This window comes from Zophobas morio, unplaced genomic scaffold, assembly GCF_036711695.1.
Source record: "Zophobas morio isolate AGI-343-1 ecotype UQ-CSIRO unplaced genomic scaffold, CSIRO_AGI_Zmor_V1 ptg000030l, whole genome shotgun sequence".
In the NCBI taxonomy this organism is placed as follows: domain Eukaryota; kingdom Metazoa; phylum Arthropoda; class Insecta; order Coleoptera; family Tenebrionidae; genus Zophobas; species Zophobas morio.
Window position 1 is genome coordinate 2,124,148 of NW_026972135.1, and position 21,448 is coordinate 2,145,595.

General features: G+C 33.5%; 2 protein-coding genes across 2 annotated transcripts; both read right to left on the reverse strand.

Moving 5' to 3' along the window:
• Positions 1-414: 414 nt before the first annotated feature.
• On the reverse strand, positions 415-10,075 carry LOC135137819 (uncharacterized). Its single transcript, XM_064067568.1, has 4 exons — positions 9,986-10,075; positions 6,203-6,320; positions 5,962-6,105; positions 415-5,911 (listed from the first exon to the last, which is right to left on the reverse strand). The coding sequence occupies exons 2-4, from the start codon at positions 6,284-6,286 to the stop codon at positions 953-955; spliced, it is 5,187 nt and encodes a 1,728-aa protein (XP_063923638.1). The 5' UTR covers positions 6,287-6,320; positions 9,986-10,075; the 3' UTR covers positions 415-952.
• Positions 10,076-10,235: 160 nt separating this feature from the next.
• On the reverse strand, positions 10,236-12,309 carry LOC135138770 (pyruvate kinase-like). Its single transcript, XM_064068783.1, has 7 exons — positions 12,202-12,309; positions 12,023-12,155; positions 11,746-11,969; positions 10,833-11,660; positions 10,567-10,789; positions 10,446-10,520; positions 10,236-10,386 (listed from the first exon to the last, which is right to left on the reverse strand). Exons 1-7 carry the CDS (start codon positions 12,241-12,243, stop codon positions 10,259-10,261), a joined length of 1,653 nt encoding a protein of 550 aa, XP_063924853.1. The 5' UTR covers positions 12,244-12,309; the 3' UTR covers positions 10,236-10,258.
• Between the last annotated feature and the right edge of the window lie 9,139 nt (positions 12,310-21,448).

Here is a 21,448-nt window from a genome sequence, read left to right on the forward strand (position 1 = left end):
GGATTCTGTTTGATAAATAATTGTGATGACAAATTTCAAATTTTGACATCAAATTTCAACGACGTACTCAAAATTTGGTAATTTTTTGAATCACACAAAGTGCACAAGATAGAAGGAGAAAAAGTTTTACCTGAGGTATTTCCACCACTATACTTTTACAAACATCATGAGTTACATAAAAAATAAAACTCAAATAGTAATCCAAGTTTTTAGAGTTTTCGTGCATTAACTATGGAGTTCGCAAGGATCCATTCTTGGGCCACTATTACTTTTATTATTCATAATAATCTTCCAAATTGTATGCCCCAAGCTGATGTAATGTTTTACGCCGATTATACCTGCATTGGTACTATTGGAAAACCAGTCGATATTGCTTCTGGTCAAAGCAAAAATTGTGTAAATAAAGCTGAATAGTGGTTCAAAAAACATTGAAAATTGAGAAAAATGTTACAAGCTTACTACATTATTTAAATACACATTTATATTATTAATCGGGACAATAACTTAAGGTTTTCTTATATTTTTTCCTGTTGTAAAAATGCTCACAAGTACATGTAAATAAGCGGAACAGCAGGGTACAGCGCCTTACGGACCTGTGGTCTGGAGTTTCATCAACTGCTAAAATTGGCACCCCTTAAAGTAAAACTCTTTGTTCACTTTTGACATTTTAAAATATTAGGGCGTGAAGACGAAGCAAAGGTGATTATGTGCAACAAAATTATGATCTTTCATCCGAATAGTGTTATGGAAAATCTAGAACTGGTTGTTGATAATGTCCAATTTGATGCAAATTTGTTTCGAATAATGTTTCAACAAAACTTTGGTCAACAAGTTGTTGGTAGAGTTTGCAAGTGGTAGATCTTTCAAACGGAAGCCACATTAAGTCACTCTTGGCAAATAATAAAATATTCGATGTTTTGTCTTTCTCCATTGTGAAAAGTTAAGGCTTTGTTCACCCTCTATTACTGCTCTCTCTGTACCTCACCAACATTTCAACAACTTCTTGGTGGCCATTGTCAGAAGCCACCTGCTCCAATGTCTGACCGGATCTATACCTGGCATTAACATCAGCCCCCAATTCCACTAAACACTCCACCACCTTTTTGCGGCCCTTCTCAGAAGCTCCATAAAGTGGTGTCTGCTCAAACTTGTCCCTAAAATTAACATCCGCTCCGGATTTGACCAGAAACCGAACGATTTTTTCAAAACCATACTCCGACGCCACATAAAGTGGCGTCCGACCATACATATCAGCGTAATTAACATCAGCTCCGTACTTAACCAGACACCGAACAGCTTTTTCGTGGCCTTGGTGTGAAGCTATCAGGAGTGATGTTCGACCATAGTTATCCGCACGATTGATTTCTGGGCATAGTTTCAGCAACACTTCAATGGTTTGTTCGTGGCCGTTACGCGAAGCTATGTAGAGTGGCATACGGCCATTTTGGTTGGCGCCATTGACTTCTGCACCCGATTTGACTAAAAACTGGACGATTTTTTTGTGGCCGTTCTCACAAGCTGCGAAAAGAGGTGTCTGGGCGATTTTGTCTTTGGTGTTAACACTTGCCCCGGATGCCACTAAATATTCCACGGTGGGTTCCCGGCCGTACTCTGACGCAACGTAAAGTGGCGTCCGGCCTATTTGATCAGCGTGATTGATTTCGGCCCCTAGTAGAACTAGATATTCAACGATGGTGAGGTGACCGTTATAAGCAGCCTGTTGAAGAGGTGTCCGGCTGAAATCACTAGGAGAGTCAATAGTGGCCCCCCACTCCACCAAACAGCGAACATTCCCTTCGTGGCCGTTTTCAGCTGCTGCGTAAATAGCTGTCTGGTCATAATTATCCTTACCATCAACATCTGCCCCCAGTTCCACTAAATACCGAACAGTTCTCTCCTGGCCATACTCAGAAGCTACGTAAAATGGCGTCCGACCATACCTATCACGGTGGTTTATCTCACCCCCGAATCTCACCAACCACTCCACAACTTCCTGGTGCCCATGACAAGCCGCCTGCTGGAGCGGGGTCCGCCCATAATTACTAGCACTATCAACCACAGCCCCTGATTTCAGCAAAAACCGAACATTTTCTACGTGGCCGTTTTCAGCAGCCGCGTAGAGAGCGGTGTGGTCATAGTTGTCTCTACCATTAACATCTGCCCCTAGTTTGACTAAGTACCGAACAACCCTTTCGTGCCCGTATTCCGCAGCTACGTAAAGTGGCACCCGACCATACATATCAGGTTTTGATATTTCGGCCCCGGATTTTACCAAACATCTCACAGTATTTAAATAGCCGCGGAGCGCAGCCGGGAGGAGTGGCGTCCTGCCATAATTATCAGCACGATTTACTGCCGCTCCAGATTTCACTAACACCTCCACGGTTCTTTTGTGGCCGTCGCGAGCCGCAAGGTAAAGTGGCGTCCTGCCCTCTTCGTTACAAAGGTCGACTTCAGCTCCCAGTGTTACTAAGCATTGAACTGTTTTTTCGTGACCGTTCCAAGAAGCTACATGGAGAGGGGTGCGACCGTCTTTATCACACCGGTTGACTTCTACTCCATAGGTCACCAAGTACTCGACGATCTTGTCATACCCTTTTTCACACGCTACCATGAAAAGCCGATGTGCAAAATCCTCACTAATCGAACCTTTTTCTTTGGAAAAAAATACTTGGAGGAGATCATCACACCCACGCAAAACTGAGTAATACAAAATATTCATTGAGTCAAGCTTGTTATGCGTCTGCTTCAAAGAAAGTTCCTGCCTCTGTAATATCTTCATTTCCGCACCCAAACTCTCACTTTCTCGGGCGTACAGTAATGGCGTCATTTCCATGAGAGTATCCTCCTCTGAAATGTCACACTTCTCCAACAAAAACATCACCGCATTAAAATACTCCGGGGTGTCAATCCTATTAAAAGTCTTTTCGTCTGGGATCAAAAAGCGTCCGCCATCTTGCACCACTTCCAATCGAGGATGTTTCTGCCCATACGAGCATATCAGATGCAAGGCGCTTCGTCCAGCTGCGTCCTTCCGTGTTAATTTTTCCTCGTCGAGGGTTTCCAGAAGCTCGAATTTTTTATAAAGGACTGCAATATGAGCTGGGGAGTCCTTGGCCAACAATAAGTCGAAGAAAAAACGCACGTTGGTGTATTTGTCGCTGAAGAATGTGTCAAAAGGGATGTGGTCAAAATTTTTGGAAAAGTACGAAGCGACGAAATATTCGGCGAAAGAAACGTGGAGGAACTGGGGCATGTTGTTTTCGAATTTGGTGATAAGGCCTACAGGAGGATCTTCAAACACGTTGGCACTACTTCGGCAGTCAATGTTTAATTGGTCTAGAGTGTCTTCAGGGAAAATCACCTTGAGTGCGAGTTTCTCGTAGTGTCTGAGTGTTTCGTTGGTTTTATCTGAGAATAGACGTTTCAGAAAAGGTTTCTGCTGGTCTTCAGGGACCTCGTTTCTATAGAAAATGGCAAACTTTTGCTGGATAAAGTAGTGGTATAAATCGGTTAGTAGAAATTCGTTGGTGAACAACTCGTGGTTCAGTTTGGTGTTGTTCTGACGAACTATTTCCGTCAACAGGAATATCTGAAGCGGAATCCCTAAAATATCTTCATGTTTGATAAAGGCAAACGTGGTTTTGATATTTTTAATAGTCGCTTCTATGGTTTGTTCTGGAATGAAAGACACCAGACGCTTTCTAATGTAGTCTTCCTGCTCCGACTCACTAAACTGGCTTATACTAACCGACACCACGCTAAACTCGTTCTCCAGAAAAGATCTCAAGTGCTGCCTACTGGTAATCCACTGGATGAACCCGATTTCCGAAAGTGTGACAATTACCTTTGAAAGACCACCCAAATGTTTACCCAAAATTTCATCCAGACCATCCCAAATGTAAACCACGAGCTTCCGATCTAAACATATTTTGAAAAACTCACGATCCATCTGTCTACAACAAGCGAATTTTTTGTTGAAAATGTACCTCTGAAACGAATTTGTTAAATCGGTTTGACCCGGTTCTAAATTTTGGAAAAACGTGTTAACGTCCTTGGGGCTAACCGTCACCGTCAGATACTCAGACGCACACTTGTTTTTCAGACTCTTCACCAATTCGGTTTTCCCCAACCCGGGGTCAGCCGTAATTAACCGAATTTTGTTGTCATCGCAAGACCAAAATTCGTTTTCGTTTAGAAAATCGTCAAAAATTTTGAAATTGTCAATGTCGCAGACGTCACCTTTGCTTCGCATCCAGGCCAAATTCCCGGTGGAAAGCAAGCTGAAAAAGTGGATGGCTTTGATTAGTTTGAAGTTTGAAGCTTTCTGGCACACATCTTGAAATTCAGAATGGGTGAATTCGTTTTTACTGATGTAAATTTTGGGTTTGGATAGGTTCGGTTTTGGGTTATTTAGGAAATTGGAGATGTCTTCAGTGTGTGCTAATTCCTCCACTTTTCCAAAATTGCGCCCACAGTTCACAATAATGAGGGTCGTGTGAGAAGCGTTTTCCAAAAATTTGATGTCGATGGTGTTTCGGGTGAAATTGCGCTCTATGTAAGGATCCACAAGGTCTTCTTTGTCTCCGATGTAGCAGGGACCGTGAAGCATTTGGGTTAGATTGGTTGTGGACACGTGGGTTAGAAATTCTTTGTTGTTTCCAAATGCCGCTTCTAGAGTTAGGTCTTCTTTTCCTTGCAACGAAATGGTGAAAGTTTGCATTATTTTTTCGTATAGGATGACATTCGTTGTCAAGTTGGATAAGTTCTGGAAAACCGAGCGGCCTTTCATCCATTCTTTCGTCTCATCATTGTCAACTACCAAGACAAATTTTTGATGACGGCATAGTTGGATTGCTTTATGAACACTTGAATTTTCTCTCAGTATTAACGGACTCTGATCCATCAACCATAGCAGTTGTGCCAAAATAAGTCCATCCAAATTTTTAACGTCTTCTATGTAATCGCAAGGAAGGCAATATTTTTTGCTTAGTTTGTTGACCTCGTCGAGATTGTTAGTGTTAAAATCGACCCACAACTTTTTAACTAGTTTACTTCCATTTTCTTCCACTAGAGTGACATCAAAATAAGAAATAGCTTCTCTCAAAATCTTCATTTTGTCGTCGACTAAACCAAAACATAGAGGTTCGATTTGAGGACCAATCAAAAGCAAAGTTATGGCACGCTCCATCCACTCTTTACTGAGTTTGTCTTTCTCCCCTTTTCTCATATTCCACTCCGTGATAACTCTGACGTACTTTTGAAACGCATCTTTATTGGAAGAAAAAGCTTCAGTGAATTCCTTCAACGTTGATTTCTCGAGTTCGTCGACATTTTTTTGATCAGTGTGAAGACGAAACTTTCCAAAAAAGGCTTTGTAAGCTTCAAACTCCTCCGGGTTTTGCCTAGTCCATTCCCCCTCCACCACTTCGAACTTATAGTAGTTATCAACACGCCCAGAAAATTTTAAACCTCCTTCTGGAATAGTCAACCGCACTGGTTTTATGTCAAACTTTTCCCCTTGTAGTTGAAATATTTTCTTGTCCGAAATTCCAAATTTAAAGTTAGTGAACAACAAAAATTCTTGTGCTCTACTATGGACCTGTTGGAACGATTCAAAATATTTCCGTAGCGCGAAATCTGCCTTTTTTTCTTTTTTGGTTTTTAGTTGTTGGATGGATAATAATTTTTCTTGTTCGCTATGTTTCAGCTGAATGGCTTTTGTTTCGATTTTGCTCCCTGTGTGCAGTTCGATGACAACGTCATCAAATGCGCCGAAACTGTCGTCGTTGGACGAGATGTAGAAGTCAGTAATTGTCTGGTCGCTGAGCAACGAAAGGATGACGTTGGCGATTAGGATATTCTCAAAATCTTTGCCTCGGTCGGTGGTGCCGCTTCTTTTGAGGAAGGTCTGAAAATATTAGAATGGATTATTGGGTTTATTTTTTGGGTAGAATTAACTTTTTTTGATTCGTATGCTGCTTCAGCTTTTTCTTCAACTGGGGGCGGTTTTTGTTCAGAGTTTTGGGCTGGAGCTTTTGGTGATTTTTCGAGTTGGGTATTTTTAGCAGCATTAAGTTGTTGTGTTTTTGGGATAGAGTTTTCCTAAAAATCGATTATTGGATAAAAGAGTCTAAAAGTTGTCATAATTTCTAATAAGAAATCTTAATTAATTTATTTTAACTTTTAAAAACTGTCGCACCTTTGGTAATATTGAAGTATGTTGTTCAAGCTGAAGATTGGATGGTAATCTTTCAGTTTCTTCTGTCTCCGAGCTCCCATCCATAACGTTATGATTGGCACGTCGCTGATCAAAATATCTGTAGAAATTTTTATGAAAGCTTATAAATCTAATATTTATCATAAAAAATCGAAACATTAAAAAGTCTTAAAATCGAAAAATGTTTAGAAAGTAGAAATATCGAAGATCAGAAAAATCGAAAAATCGTGAAATTGGGAAATCGGGAAACCGAAAATTCTAAAATAAAAAAAAAATTGAAAAATTAAATAATGGAAAAATTGACAAATCGCGAAATTGAGACATCAAAACACCAAGAAAATTGCAAAATTTTAAAACTGATATCACGAAAAATTGAAATTCCGAAAAACTGAAAAATTGTGAAATCGAATCAAATAATCGGAACATCGAAAAGCTCAAAAACTGCAACATCGAGAAATCGTAACCTCAAAAAATAAAATCGAAACATCGAACTCCGGATAGATCGAGAAGTGAAAAACTGAAAAATCGAAAAATTTAAAACCCGAAAAATTGAAAAATCGAAAAACCGAAAAATCTAAAACCGAGAAGTCGAAAAATCTAAAATTCAAAAATTCAAAAAATGGAAAAATAGAAGAATTGAAGAACCAAAAAGTCGAAAAATCCCAAAAATATTAAGATTTTAAAAATTGAAGAAATAAAATGTGGAAAAATTGAAAAATCGTGATATCGAGTCAATAAATCGAAAAACTGAAAATGTGTAATTTAACAATCCAAAAATTAAAATCGAAGAAGTCAAAAAATCAAAAATTTAAAAACTGCAAAAATCGAAAAGTCGAGAAATCGAGAAATCTAAACGACAAAATACCAAGGAAAATGAAAATTCAAAAATAGAAAAATTGAAAACTGGCAAAGTGAAAAAATTGAAAAATCCGGAAATCGAAAAATTGAACCTTCGAAGCAACGGAAAATTGTAAAATTGCAAAACCAAAATGCCGAAAAGCCAAAAATTTGAAATATCGAAAAATTCAAAACTTGAAACATCGAGAAATCGTAATTTCGAAAGATGGAGAAACCGAAACAACGAAATCAATCGAAACCAGAAATATCTAAAATTTAAAAAATCGAAAAATTGAAAAATCGAGAAATCGACAACTCGGAAAATCCAAAATTTTAAAAATTGTAAAATTAAAATGTGGAAAAATTGAAAAATCGTGAAATCGATTCAATAAATCGAAAAATTGTAAATGTAAAATTAAAAAGCGAAACAGTAAAAAAACGAGAATTCGAAAAGTCGAAAAGCCGAAAAATTGGGAAATTGAAGAATCGAAATATTGAAAAAAACTGAAATACCGAAAGATTGGAAAATGGAAAAAAAATTGGGGAATTACAGTTCATCAAAAAATTTTTTTTTGGTGTTTTAAAATTATTTTTGCACTCATGACCTTTTTTGATAGCTTTCGCGCATTCACCGGAGTGCGGGAGGTCGAACTTCCCGCACACGTGCATTTAACTTCCCGTTGCCATGGTAACCTTAAAATACTCGGGTAGTGTCAACATTGTGACGTGTTGACGGCGCTGTCAATGGCGTTGTTTATAAATAACTCACAGTTAATCTCTTCAGTTTAAAGGTTTATTCGTCGCAAAAAATATTGTACACAACACGTTCGTGAGCCTGCTTCCCGCATTCACGCAAATGCGGCACTCCCTTCGGTCGTGCCTCAAACAAGCGTTCATGCGGGAAGCAGGCTATCCCGAACTAGTTGCGTAAATTACTATTTCGTTAGTTACTGATTTTCTGGATTCGGTTCTTCAGATTCCTCTTGAGGTTTTGTTGGTAAAATTGAAAAATCGGAAAATCCTAAAACTGAAACAAGGAGAAGTTTTGAAATCGAAAAATTAAAAAATCTGGAAATAGAAAAGTCGCAAAAACCGAAAATTTTAAAAATCGAAAAATTGAAAAATCAGAAACCTGAAAAATAAAAATTCAAGAATTGAAAAATCCAGAAATCGAAAAATTTCCAAAATTGAAATGTTGAAAAATTGAGAAACCGAGACTACAAAAATCGAAAAATTGAAAAATTTGGAAATGGAAAATTTTGAAGATTAAGAAATCGAAAAATTGAAAAATAGTCACATCGAAGATGTGAAAAATAGAAAAGTCGGGAAATCGAGTAAACCAAATATAAAAAATCGAAAAATTGAATAACCGAAATATTGAAAAATCCCAAATCTGGAACATTGAAAAGTTGGTAAACCGAAAAATTTTAAAAAACGAAAAGCCGAAAAATCAAACATTTAAAAATCGAAAATCTGAAAAACAGAAAAAATAAAGAACTGAAAAATCCAACAATATTGAAAATTGCGAAATCAAGAACTCTGTAAATCAAGAAGCCGAAAGTGATATCGTAATTAATTTCATTTAAGTTGTGTCGAAAATTATAAAAAAATTAAATTTCTTTCATCAATATCCTCAATTTTTGACGTGCATTTATTAAAAGTCGAAATAGCGATATGTCAAGAAATAGAAAAGTGAAACATTTAGAAATGGAAAATTGTTGAATTTAAAAAATTGAAAAATTGAAAAAAAGACATCAAAGTTATAACATACGAGAAATCGAGGAATCAAGAAATCGAGGGATCGACAAATCGAAAAAACAAAAATTTAAATATTGAATCATTAAAGTAACGAAAAATTGAAAAATCCTATAACTGAAGCAAATTGAGATATCGAAAAATTAATGAAACAAAAAATCAAATCGAAAATCGAAAAAGTGAAAAATCAAAGGATTTGAAAAATAAAAAATCGAAATATTGAAAAGCCGAAAGATGGTAAAATCAAAAAAACAAAAATCGAAAAATCATAAAAGCGAAAAACTAAAAAATTAGTAACGTCAAAAATTGAAAAATTCCTGAACTGAAACCGAAAAATTGAGAAATCTACAATTTTTATTTTTGTCAAAAACTCGACACGGTACTATTGTAAATTTTGAATATGGCATCATTCCATGGTTGGTGGAGAAGAGTAGATAAATTTCGGTTTCCATTTTGCCATCAGCATGATTCCTAAGATACTACAAAATTTGATAACAATCGGTCCAGTAGTTTCGGATACTATCTGTCTAATAAAAACCCGCACAAACGCCGAACAAACAGGTCATGAAACGTCGAGAAAACATGACAGTAATCAGTCGCTCTATGGACTCGACTACAACGAACTCGACGCTTGGGAAGTAAAAATTATAAAGGTTTAAACGAGAGAAAAAAACACATTCGAAATAAACATAGAAGAAGAAGAAGAAGTGTGGTTACAAAAAGGAAAAGCAGTGGTGGAAGAAAACATTTAAATGGAAAAGAAATTGTACAAAAAAAAACAGAAAATAAAGACATTCCCAATTTTAATTAAACGTAATCCATCTTAAGACTCAAATTGTGATAAATTTTCTATTTTTACACACAATATAAGCAGATAATCTGAGATATCAATCAATCGCAACCTCATAACATAAACACTTGAAACCTGACAATGCAGATAAATTGCAACATGATGTTTTAAACAAACAACGATAAAGATGATCGAGTTATCGTTTACTATGAATAATAATGTGTAAATTTTTAGACAAAATGGATAAACTATCCGTTTCGCATTTTGACTGATAAATTTTAATGGACGTGCGAAATGAATGCACGTATGATTGCAAAATGCGCTATTTCGTATGAAAGAAAGAATTCATTATGTTGATAACTACTTATGTTAATTTTACTTACCTGTGGTTGAATATTTGTGGCGGAAATTTTAAATATACGTAACAATAAAAATATTTTCTTTAATCACAATACACCTAGCACGAAAACACGAAACAGCACGATAAATAAAAAATAAATAGAATAATGCACCCAATTTCTTTTTTATATCATCACATACTTGTCTGGGGATCTTATCTCATCTAATTTTCAAATCGGTCAAATTTTGTAAATAAGTTAAGCCGATTTTGAAACCTTTTGAGTAATCATGATTTCTCATTTATTGTGTTAATATTTTTAGCAAATACATTCTGTTCCATGGGATATGTGTTTCGTCACGTACACTATTCTCATCTTGTCTGCAAATCCAGACCCTTGCACTGAGCTCGTCACTATTACCACGGGTTCTCCCGGCCGAATGAACCCTGGAACCACCAAAAACAACAAAATTTTACGATGTTAAAGAACAAGTTTCACTACAAACCCCTTTTTCTGCCAAAATTAATCCCAAAATACACTCTCTTCTCCAGATCTTTCTTCCAGTCGATCTCCCGCTGGTCTAGACAATACTTTATCATTTTTGTCAAAGTGGCAGTCTCAGTTACCTTTATACAACAAAGGTATTATTCCTCTAAACATGTGTGCCTGTCGGGCTTGGTTCTCATTTCTCGTCACAGCAATGATGGGACACTTGGGCCTATACTTTGACAGCAAATGGGCAGATTTCATGGACGCAGTAGTGATGACGATAGCGGAAGCCAATGAGCTGAAGGAAATTTCGACAGCCGCCGCTGCCAAAGCATGGGTCGTGATAATCGGTGCCTGGATCTACCAAAAAACCATTAACAATCACACTAACAAATCGTCTTACTTTTTTCGACAAATCCATGACCATCCTCTTCTGCCAAATCGCCGGTTCCGCCTGCTTGCACATGGCCACCGCCTGTTTCACAGTCGCCACCGGGTAGTCCCCCAGCGCAGTCTCATGGTACAACATAACGCAATCAACCCCATTCATAATCGCATTGGCAATATCGGTACTCTCCGACCTCGACGGAATCCGCGAATACATCATCGACTCCAGCAGGTGCGTCGTGCACACCACCGGCTTCCCCACCACGTTGCACTTGCTAATAATCGACCTCTGCGCCAGAAAGACCTTCTCGTCGGCGATTTCGTTCGCCAGGTCCAACCTAGCCACCATGATAGCGTCCGACGCCTTGATGATTTCGTCGATGTTCACGATCCCTTGAAGGTTTTCGATCTCGGAGCAGATCATGATGTGCTTTCCCGCCGGTCCGAGGAACTGGCGGATCTCGTTGACGGTGGTCTCGTCGCGCACGTAGGCGGCGAAGATGATGTCGATGCCGCTTTCGACGGCGAAGGTGAGGACGCGCTTGTCGATGTCGTTGAGGGCGGGCATGTCGACGGGGATGCCGGGCAGGTGGACGCGGCTGCCGCTGAGGACCGTGCCGCCTTTGAGAACCTTGCAGACGACGACGGCGCCGACGATGTCGGTGCACACCAGGTGGATGGTGCGGCGGTTGATGTTGACTTTGTTGCCCACTTTGACGACGCGGTGGAAGTTGTTGTAGTTGATGTGGATGACTTTGGGGTTGTTGGACATGATGACGTAGGTTTCGTCGGCGCAGAGTTCGATGATGTCGTCTTGGTACAAGATGATTTCCGTTACTCGGCACTGAAAGTTAGTGAACGTGGCAACATGGATAAGTTATACCGGGTGTTCTTATTTTTTTGAACACTTTGTAGAAAGTACAACTTACTCCAATGGGAATAGTTGCTCGAATAACAGGTCCCCGAGTGAAGGCGGAGACAGCCAAAGGGTACTTCATTTTAATTTTTTTGCTGAAGTTTTTCTGCGCAGTCCTTATATTTGAAAGAATTTGCTGATGGTACTCTATCTGTCCATACAAACAATTCAAGCAGGCTATATTCATCCCATTTTCCAAGAGGATTTCGATTGTGGGTACGTCGCAGCTCGCTATACCTGGAAACGAAAGTTCCTTCAGTGGTACGACTTTTTAGGTGTAGCTTCTGGACCGATTGAGCATATTAATCCAGAAAGACGCGTTGCAGGAGCTCTGGATCCCACATGAAGGGCACACAAGTGTTCTAACATGTTGTTAGCCCGGGCTGCTTCCAGTTGCCAGGGTTGTACACATTTTCCGGCGAACTGAAAATGTAGCTACAGAAAAAAGAGGGAGATTAATTTGGTTTACTTGGAAATCTTCTTCTTTGTCAAATTCGCTACTCCACACCATATTATAAAGCCAATCTTTGATTTGAAAACTGATTGAATGAATGTCCAAGAAAAAAGGTTTTGACAGTTGCTGACAAGCAGCCTGTCAAGATCTATCTATACCCCAGACGCTACGATTTGAAACATATATTGTTAATAAGGCTAGTTTATGTAAGCATGGCCACCCGGGATCTCAAAAATTCTGAAATATACTTTGTGTTAATAATAACCTCACAGAACAAGAGAAAGAGATTGACAAACGTATAAGAGAACGTGAGAAGGAAGAAAAAACTGAAGGGCATCAAGCCAAAATTAATAATATACAAAGAGAAATGGGAATGCAATGAAGACAGGAAAGAACTACCCGAACCAAAAAAGGTCCATAAAATTTTAAAAATCGAAAAACTGAAACATCGAGCAATAGAAAAAAAAAATGGAAAAATTGAAACGTTAAAAATTTGAAAAACCCTAAAATATAAAATTTAAAAATCTCGAAACATTAAAAAATGAAGAGACTGAAAAATCAAAAATTTAAAAACTCTAAAATTCGAGAAACCGAAAAATCTAAAATTTAAAAAATCGTGAAATTAAAATATCGGAAAATTAAAAAACCGAGAAAAATCGAAATATCAAAAATTTCAAGTATCTAATATGTAGAAATTGTAAAGTCGAAAAAGCAAGAAATCGACACATCGAAAAATTGGAAGGTTGAAAAATCGAAAAGCAGAAAAGTGGAAAAATCGAAAAACCGAATTTGGCCAAAATTTAAAAATCGAGAAGTTAAAAATTGAAAAATTTAACATAAAAAATCGATAAATCGAAAAAACTAAGAATTGATATATCGATAACTTGAACAATCAAAAGACGAAACATCGAAATCTCGAAAGAAAATAAAAAAATGGAAAAAACAGAAAACTGAAAAGTCGAAAAATTAAAAAAAAAAAAGTAAATCCAAAACTGAATGAATTGAAAAATCTAAAACCGGGAAGCTGCAAAATAGAGAAATCGAATCATCAAAAAACTGGAAAATCTAAGATTTAAGAATTCGAAATATTGAAAAATAGAATTAACGAAAAATTGAACAATAGAAAAATCGAAAAATCTAAAAATTGAAAACCCTAAAATATAAAATTTAATAATCTCGAAACATTAAAAAATGAAGAGACTGAAAAATCAAAAATTTAAAAACTCTAAAATTCGAGAAACCGAAAAATCTAAAATTTAAAAAATCGTGAAATTAAAATATCGGAAAATTAAAAAACCGAGAAAAATCGAAATATCAAAAATTTCAAGTATCTAATATGTAGAAATTGCAAAGTCGAAAAAGCAAGAAATCGACACATCGAAAAATTGGAAGGTTGAAAAATCGAAAAGCAGAAAAGTGGAAAAATCGAAAAACCGAATTTGGCCAAAATTTAAAAATCGAGAAGTTAAAAATTGAAAACTTTAACATAAAAAATCGATAAATCGAAAAAACTAAGAATTGATATATCGATAACTTGAACAATCAAAAGACGAAACATCGAAATCTCGAAAGAAAATAAAAAAATGGAAAAAACAGAAAACTGAAATGTCGAAAAATTAAAAAAAAAAGTAAATCCAAAACTTAATGAATTGAAAAATCTAAAACCGGGAAGCTGCAAAATAGAGAAATCGAATCATCAAAAAACTGGAAAATCTAAGATTTAAAAATTCAAAATATTGAAAAATAGAATTAACGAAAAATTGAACAATAGAAAAATCGAAAAATCAAGAAATTGAAAAATTTAAAAATCGAAAAATTAAACAAACAAGAAATCGAAAAAATGAAAACGTTTCAATTTTAGACTTTTCAGTATTTCGATTCTTCAATTTTTCCATGGTTTTTCTATTTTTGGATTTCTCGATTTTCAATATTTCGACATTTTGACTAATTATTCAGTTTTTCCAATTTTTAAATTATCCGATTTCTCGATTTTTCGATCTCGACATTTCAGTGTTTCGATTTCTCAATTTTTGATATTTCAGTTTAGGCATTTTGCAATTTTTCCACTATTTAAATTTTAGTTTTCGATTTCCCGAATTTTCAGTTTTTCAACTCTCCGTTTATTTAATTTTTTTAATTTCCAGACTTTCATTTGTTTTAATTTTCTAATTTTCCGATTTCTCGATTTTTAGATTTCTCAAATTTTCGATTGCACGATTCCCAGACTTTTAATTTTTACCATTTCTCAATTTTTCGATATTTCAGTTTCAGGATTTTTCAATTTTTCAATGCTTTAATTTTAGTTTTCTATTACTTGATTTTTCAACTTCCGATTTCTCAGTTTTTCCATTTTTCAGTTTTCGAATTTTTCACTTCTTTCATTGTTCAATTTCTCGATTTTTTAATTTCCCGATTTTACGATTTTTCTAAATTTTAAGTTTTTCGTTCTCTCAATTTCTGATCAATCGATTTTTTTATTTTTCCAGTTCTCAATTTCTGGACTTTTCAGTGTTTCTACTTTTCAATTTTTCAATTCTTCAGTTCTTCAATTTTTTAATTTCCAGTTTCTTCAATTTATAGATTTTTCAGGTTTTTGATTTTTTAATTTATTCGATTTTGTAATTTATGATTTTTGGACTTTTGGATTTCCCGATTTTTTTACGATTACTTAATTTTTCAATATTACAGTTTTTAGACTTTTCAATATTTTGATTCTTCAGTTTTTCGACTTTTCAATTTTTATATTTTTTAATGTTTCCATGTTTCTCTTTTTCTACTTTTCGTTTTCTCTTTTTCGACTTTTCGAAAATCGAAACATCGAGAAATCGAAAAATTTTGACCTTTATAATTTGAAAAATTGAAAAATAAAAAGACTGGAAAAAAGATCGGATAAACAAACACTCGAAATTGAATGAATCGAGAAATTAAAAATCGATTATAAATCGAAACGTCAAACAGTCGAAAAACTGAAATTTTGGAAATTCGGGAAATCGAAAATTCGGAATATCGAAAAATAGAGATCTCAAGAAATCGAGAAATCTTAAAGCTGAAGAAACTAAAAATAATTGACAAATCGAATAGTCAATAGATGGCAAAGTCGAAAAGTCGATAAATTGGGAAATCGAAGTATCGAAAACCAAAATTTAAAAAATCGAAAAATTGAAAAATCTTGTAACTGTAATATAGCAAAATTGAGAAATCGAAAAATCGGAAAGTTGACATATCGACAAAACGAGAAATCGAAAAATCTAATATTGAGATATCGACATATCGAAATGTTGGAAAATTAAATTTTTTTACCAAATTGGAAAATCGAAGTCAAAAAATCGAACAAATCAACAAATCTGAAGTCGAAAAATGAAAAAATCAAGAAATCGAAGACTCAAAACACCGAGAAACTGAAAAATCGAAAAATTGCGACTTTGAAAAATCGGGAAGTCGAAAAATCCTACTCGGGACATTGAAAACCCAGAAATCGAAAAATTGAGAAATCAGAATTTTTATGTTGCAGAATTGAAAAATCAAAGAACTGACAAATCAAATAATCGAGAAGTCTGAAAATCGTAAAATAAAAAAATCGAGAGTTGGAGAAGCTCAAAAATTAAAAAATCAAAAAGTCGAAAAATCGAAAGGTGGATATCTTGAAATATTAAAAAGTAGTAAAGGAAGAAATATTGGAGAATGGAAAAATTGAAACATCTCATAACTGAAACATCAAATAATTGAGAAATCAAGAAATCGAAAAGTCCAAAAATCGAAAAATTACAAAATCGGATAAATTAAAAGATCAAAAACCTGAAAAATTTTAAAAATGAAGAAACTAGAAACTAAACTAAAAAATCGAACAAATGAAGAATTGAAAAACTGAGAAAATCAAAAAATCGATTAATCGAAAATTGAGAAATCTAAAAACTGAAAATTTAGAAACGTCAAAAATTGAAAGGCTGGAAAATCGAGAAATTGAAAAATTGAAAAATTAAAAAAGAAAAAAATTGGAAAACTGAAATATTGAAAAACTGAGAAATCGGAAGTTGAAAAATCAAGAAATCGAAAATTAAAATTAAAACATTGAAAAATTGACAAATCAGGAAACTGAAATTTCGAAAAATTGAGACATCTAAAACATTGAAAAGTCATGAAATCGTGAAATCGAAAATTTGGGAAATTTAAAAATCGAGAAATCAGAAAATTAGAAAATTAAAACAACGTGAAGTCTGTAAATTAAAAAAAAAAATGAAAAAACAGAAAATTGAAAAACTGAAAATTCAAGAAATCGAAAACGTAAATTTAAATGGTGGAAAAATTGCAAAATGGAGAAATCCTAAAATAGAAAAATTGAAACATTCAGAGTTCGAGAAATCGAAAAATCTTGAATTTTATAAGTTAAAAAAACTGAAAAAATGATGAAACGAGAGATCAGAAAACCAAAAACTCGAAAACTGAAGGAATCGAGAAATTCAAAAATCGAGAAATCGAAAATTCGGTATATCCAAAAATAGAGATCTCAAGAAATCGAGAAATCTTAAAGCTGAAAAAACGAAAAATAGAGGAATCTAGAAATGGCAAAGTCGAAATGTAATTAAATTACGAAATTGAAATATCGAAAACTAAAAGTTAAAAAATCGGAAAATTGAAGTCTGGTAACTGTAATATCGAAAAATCGAAAAGTCGACATATCGAAAAATCGAGGAACAAAAAAATCTGATACTGAGAAATCGAAATATCGAAATTTGGAAAATTAAAAATCGTTCACCGAAAAATTGAAAAATCGAAAAGTCAAAACTCAAAAAACCGAACAATCAACAAATCTGAAGTCGAAAAATAGAAAAATCGAAGAATCGAAAAATTAAAACATCGAGAAACTGAGAAATCGAAAAAAATCGAATAAATGAAGAATTGAAAAACTGAAAAATAGAAACATTGACAAGTCCAGATATCGAAAACTAGGAAAATAAAAAAAATGATTAATCAAATATTGAAAAATAGAAAAACTAGAAATTTAGAAACGTCAAAATTGAAAAGCTGAGAATTCGAGAATTTGAAAATCGAAAATTCGGGTAACTGAAAATCGAGAAACTGAAGAATAAAAAAAAGTAAGAAATTCGAAAACTGAAACATCGAAAAACAGAAATCGGAAGTTGAAAAATCAAGAAATCGAAAACTAAAATTAAAACATTGAAAAATTGAAAAATCCTGAAACTGAAATATCGAAAAATTGAGAAATTGAAAAACTGAAAATCTGAAGACACGAGAGATTGGAAAACCAAAAACTCGAAAATTGAAGGAATCGAGAAATTAAAAATCAATAAACCGAAAAGTCGAATAGTCGAAGAAGTGAAATTTTGAAAAATCGAGAAATCGAAAATTTGGAATATTGGAAAATAGAGATCCCAAGAATTCGAGGAATCTGAAAAAACAAAAAATGGAAAAATCGAGAAAAAGTCGAAATGTCGATAAATTTGGAAATCAAAATATCGGAAACTAAAAGTTAATAAAACGGAAAATGAAAAAATTTGGTAACTGAAATATAGAAAAATTGAGAACTCGAAAAATCGAGAAACCGAAAATCTAATAATATCGGAAATTGAAATATCTAAAAATCGAAAAATAAAAAATCGAAGTCAAAAAATCAACAATTCTGAAGTCGAAAAGAAGAAAAATCGAGAAATCAAATCACCGAGAAACTGAAAAATCGAGACTTGGAAAAGCTGGGAAGTCGAAAAATCGTACTTGGAACACTGAAAATCGAGAAATCAGAAATTTTATATCGAAAAATTGAAAAATCGAAAAACTCATAAATCAAAAAATTGAGAAGTCTGAAAATCGTAAAAACAAAAAATCGAAAGTTGGGGAAGCTAAAAAATTAAAAAGTGGAAAAATCTAAAAATCGAAAAATTAGAAAGTCAAATGATTGGAAAATCCCATAGCTGAAATATCGAAGAATAGAGAAATCTAAAAACTGAAAAATCGAGAAATCGAAAAATTACAAAATCGAATAAACTAAAAAATCAAAAACCTGAAAATTCTAAAAATTGAAAAAATTGGAAATTAAAAAATCGAAGAAATGAAGAATTGAAAATATTCCAAAAACTGAAAAATTCAGAAATCGAGAAATCGAAAAATCGAAAAATCGAAAAATCAAAAAATCGAAAAATGGAGAAACCGAGAGATCGAAAAGTCGAAACACAAAAAAAAGAAAAATCGTGAAATCGAAAATTCGGAATATCGAAAAATAGAGATCTCAAGAAATCGAGAAATCTTAAAGCTGAAAAAACGAAAAATAGAGGAATCTATAAATGGCAAAGTCGAAATGTAATTAAATTACGAAATTGAAATATCGAAAACTAAAAGTTAAAAAATCGGAAAATTGAAAAGTTTGGTAACTGTAATATCGAAAAATCGAAAAGTCGACATATCGAAAAATCGAGGAACCGAAAAATCTGATACTGAGAAATCGAAATATCGAAATTTGGAAAATTAAAAATCGTTCACCGAAAAATTTAAAAATCGAAAAGTCAAAACTCAAAAAACCGAACAATCAACAAATCTGAAGTCGAAAAATAGAAAAATCGAAGAATGGAAAAATCAAAACATCGAGAAACTGAGAAATCGAAAAAAATCGAAGAAATGAAGAACTGAAAAACTGAAAAATAGAAACATTGACAAGTCCAGATATCGAAAACTGGGAAAATAAAAAAAATTATTAATCAAATATTGAAAAATAGAAAAACTATAAATTTAGAAACGCCAAAATTGAAAAGCTGAGAATTCGAGAAATTGAAAATCGAAAATTCGGGTAATTGAAAAATCGAGAAATTGGAAAATAAAAAAAAGTAAGAAATTCGAAAACTGAAACATCGAAAAACAGAAATCGGAAGTTGAAAAATCAAGAACTCGAAAACTAAAATTAAAACATTGAGAAATTGAAAAACTGAAAATCTGAAGACACGAGAGATTGGAAAACCAAAAACTCGAAAATTGAAGGAATCGAGAAATTAAAAATCAATAAACCGAAAAGTCGAATAGTCGAAGAAGTGAAATTTTGAAAAATCGAGAAATTGAAAATTTGGAATATTGGAAAATAGAGATCCCAAGAATTCGAGGAATCTGAAAAAACAAAAAATGGAAAAATCGAGAAAAAGTCGAAATGTCGATAAATTTGGAAATCAAAATATCGAAAACTAAAAGTTAATAAAACGGAAAATACAAAAATTTGGTAACTGAAATATAGAAAAATTGAGAACTCGAAAAATCGAGAAACCGAAAATCTAATAATATCGGAAATTGAAATATCTAAAAATCGAAAAATAAAAAATTGAAGTCAAAAAATCAACAATTCTGAAGTCGAAAAGAAGAAAAATCGAGAAATCAAATCACCGAGAAACTGAAAATTCGAGACTTGGAAAAGTTGGGAAGTCGAAAAATCGTACTTGGAACACTGAAAATCGAGAAATCAGAAATTTTATATCGAAAAATTGAAAAATCGAAAAACTCATAAATCAAAAAATTGAGAAGTCTGAAAATCGTAAAAACAAAAATCGAAAGTTGGGGAAGCTAAAAAATTAAAAAGTGGAAAAATCTAAAAATCGAAAAATCAGAAAGTCAAAAATCAGATAATTGGAAAATCCCATAGCTGAAATATCGAAAAATAGAGAAATCTAAAAACTGAAAAATCGAGAAATCGAAAAGTCCAAAAATCGAAAAATTATAAAATCGAATAAACTAAAAAATCAAAAACCTGAAAAATCTAAAAATTGAAAAAATTGGAAATTAAAAAATCGAAGAAATGAAGAATTGAAAATATTCCAAAAACTGAAAAATTCAGAAATCGAGAAATCGAAAAATCGAAAAATCGAAAAATCGAAAAATCAAAAAATCGAAAAATGGAGAAACCGATGGATCGAAAAGTCGAAACACTAAAAAAAGAAAAATCGTGAAATCGAAAAATCGGAATATCGAAAAGCGGTAAAATGGAGTACTCAAAAAATAAAGAAATCAAAAAATTGAGAAATCATAGCGGAAAATTCAAAATTCCGAAAACGAAAACACGAAAAATTAAAAATTTTAAAAGTCGAAAAATCGAGAAAAAACCAAAGTAAAATATTGAAAAACTGAGAAGTAGAAACACTGAAAAATCCATACTTAAATCGAAAAATGGAGAAGCAAAAAAATTGAAAAATTTGACTTTTTTCCAAAAATCTCCATGTCTAGAACAAAATTTTAACACGGATTAATAAACCAGAAATTCAGGAGCATGTTATTTCATAACATTTAAACAATATTTATTTAACAAAAATGTAAGATGATGTCATTAACTTCTGGGGGAGATGATGTCATTAACTTTTGATTTTTTGCCGAATTTCTGAGCATTCAGTCTTGCAATTTCAAAGTTAATTTGTAAAATGTTGTTATACATTAAAAAAAATTTCAATTAAAAACGCTTTAGTTTTAGAACATTGAAACAAAATTAACTTTACTACACACTTTAATAGGTACTTAAGTGATAATTGCCTAGGAAGCTTTATCGGTTTAACTTTATAATCAACTAAGTAGTGGCGACGTTTGGAGAGTAGGCAACACACAATACGCAACTGCATACCGTAAAGAAAACTTCGGACTATGTATTAAACAATGTAACTTAAAAATTAATCATTTCTTCATGTTTTTACTTAAATACAGCGTCCATTTTTATTAGACCCTTATTCCTATGCGTTAAGTGTACGTAAAAAACGTAAAAAGACGACTTTCTCACGCCATCAAAACGTTGCAACACTCAACAAAAAAGTTGTTGCAAAGCACTTAGGTACTAGGTATTTGGAAACACACATTTTGGGACATAAGAAACGCATTAGTTTGATAAGTATATTCTAGAACATTCGAAATGTATTAAAATTATTTTCAGTGTATTCGTTACAAAATATTCGTTACAAACTACTGCGACTTCTAAAATGTTCTTGCATTTATTTTTACTGTTGTGTCAGTTCCAAAAATCGATTTCTTTTTGCAGCAACTTTTCGACAGATAAAATTACTTATCAAGTGAAAGACTATAACTCCGTTTATAGAGAATTCACCAGTTCTACTGTTTCTACTTCGGAAGACGTGAACACCATAAATATCAACAACAATTCAATTACAACATTATGTAAAAATTTGTTCAATCTTTCGTTTGCTGTCGACAGGTTGAATATCATAAATTCGAGTGTAAACGACTTAGAACCCGATTTTCTAAAAGATCAAGAAATTGTCGCTTTAAACATAGA

Excerpts from the sequence above, each read along its gene's own strand:
- LOC135137819 (XM_064067568.1), bottom strand. The coding sequence starts at position 6,286 with ATGGATGGGAGCTCGGAGACAGAAGAAACTGAAAGATTACCATCCAAT. Across the intron at positions 6,106-6,202 it reads ATACTTCAATATTACCAAAG|GAAAACTCTATCCCAAAAAC; the intron begins GTGCGACAGTTT and ends ATCGATTTTTAG. Across the intron at positions 5,912-5,961 it reads CAGCATACGAATCAAAAAAA|ACCTTCCTCAAAAGAAGCGG; the intron begins GTTAATTCTACC and ends TAATATTTTCAG.
- LOC135138770 (XM_064068783.1), bottom strand. The coding sequence starts at position 12,243 with ATGGTGTGGAGTAGCGAATTTGACAAAGAAGAAGATTTCCAA. Across the intron at positions 12,156-12,201 it reads ACAAAGAAGAAGATTTCCAA|TTCGCCGGAAAATGTGTACA; the intron begins GTAAACCAAATT and ends CTACATTTTCAG. Across the intron at positions 10,521-10,566 it reads AATACCTTTGTTGTATAAAG|ACCAGCGGGAGATCGACTGG; the intron begins GTAACTGAGACT and ends AGTATTGTCTAG.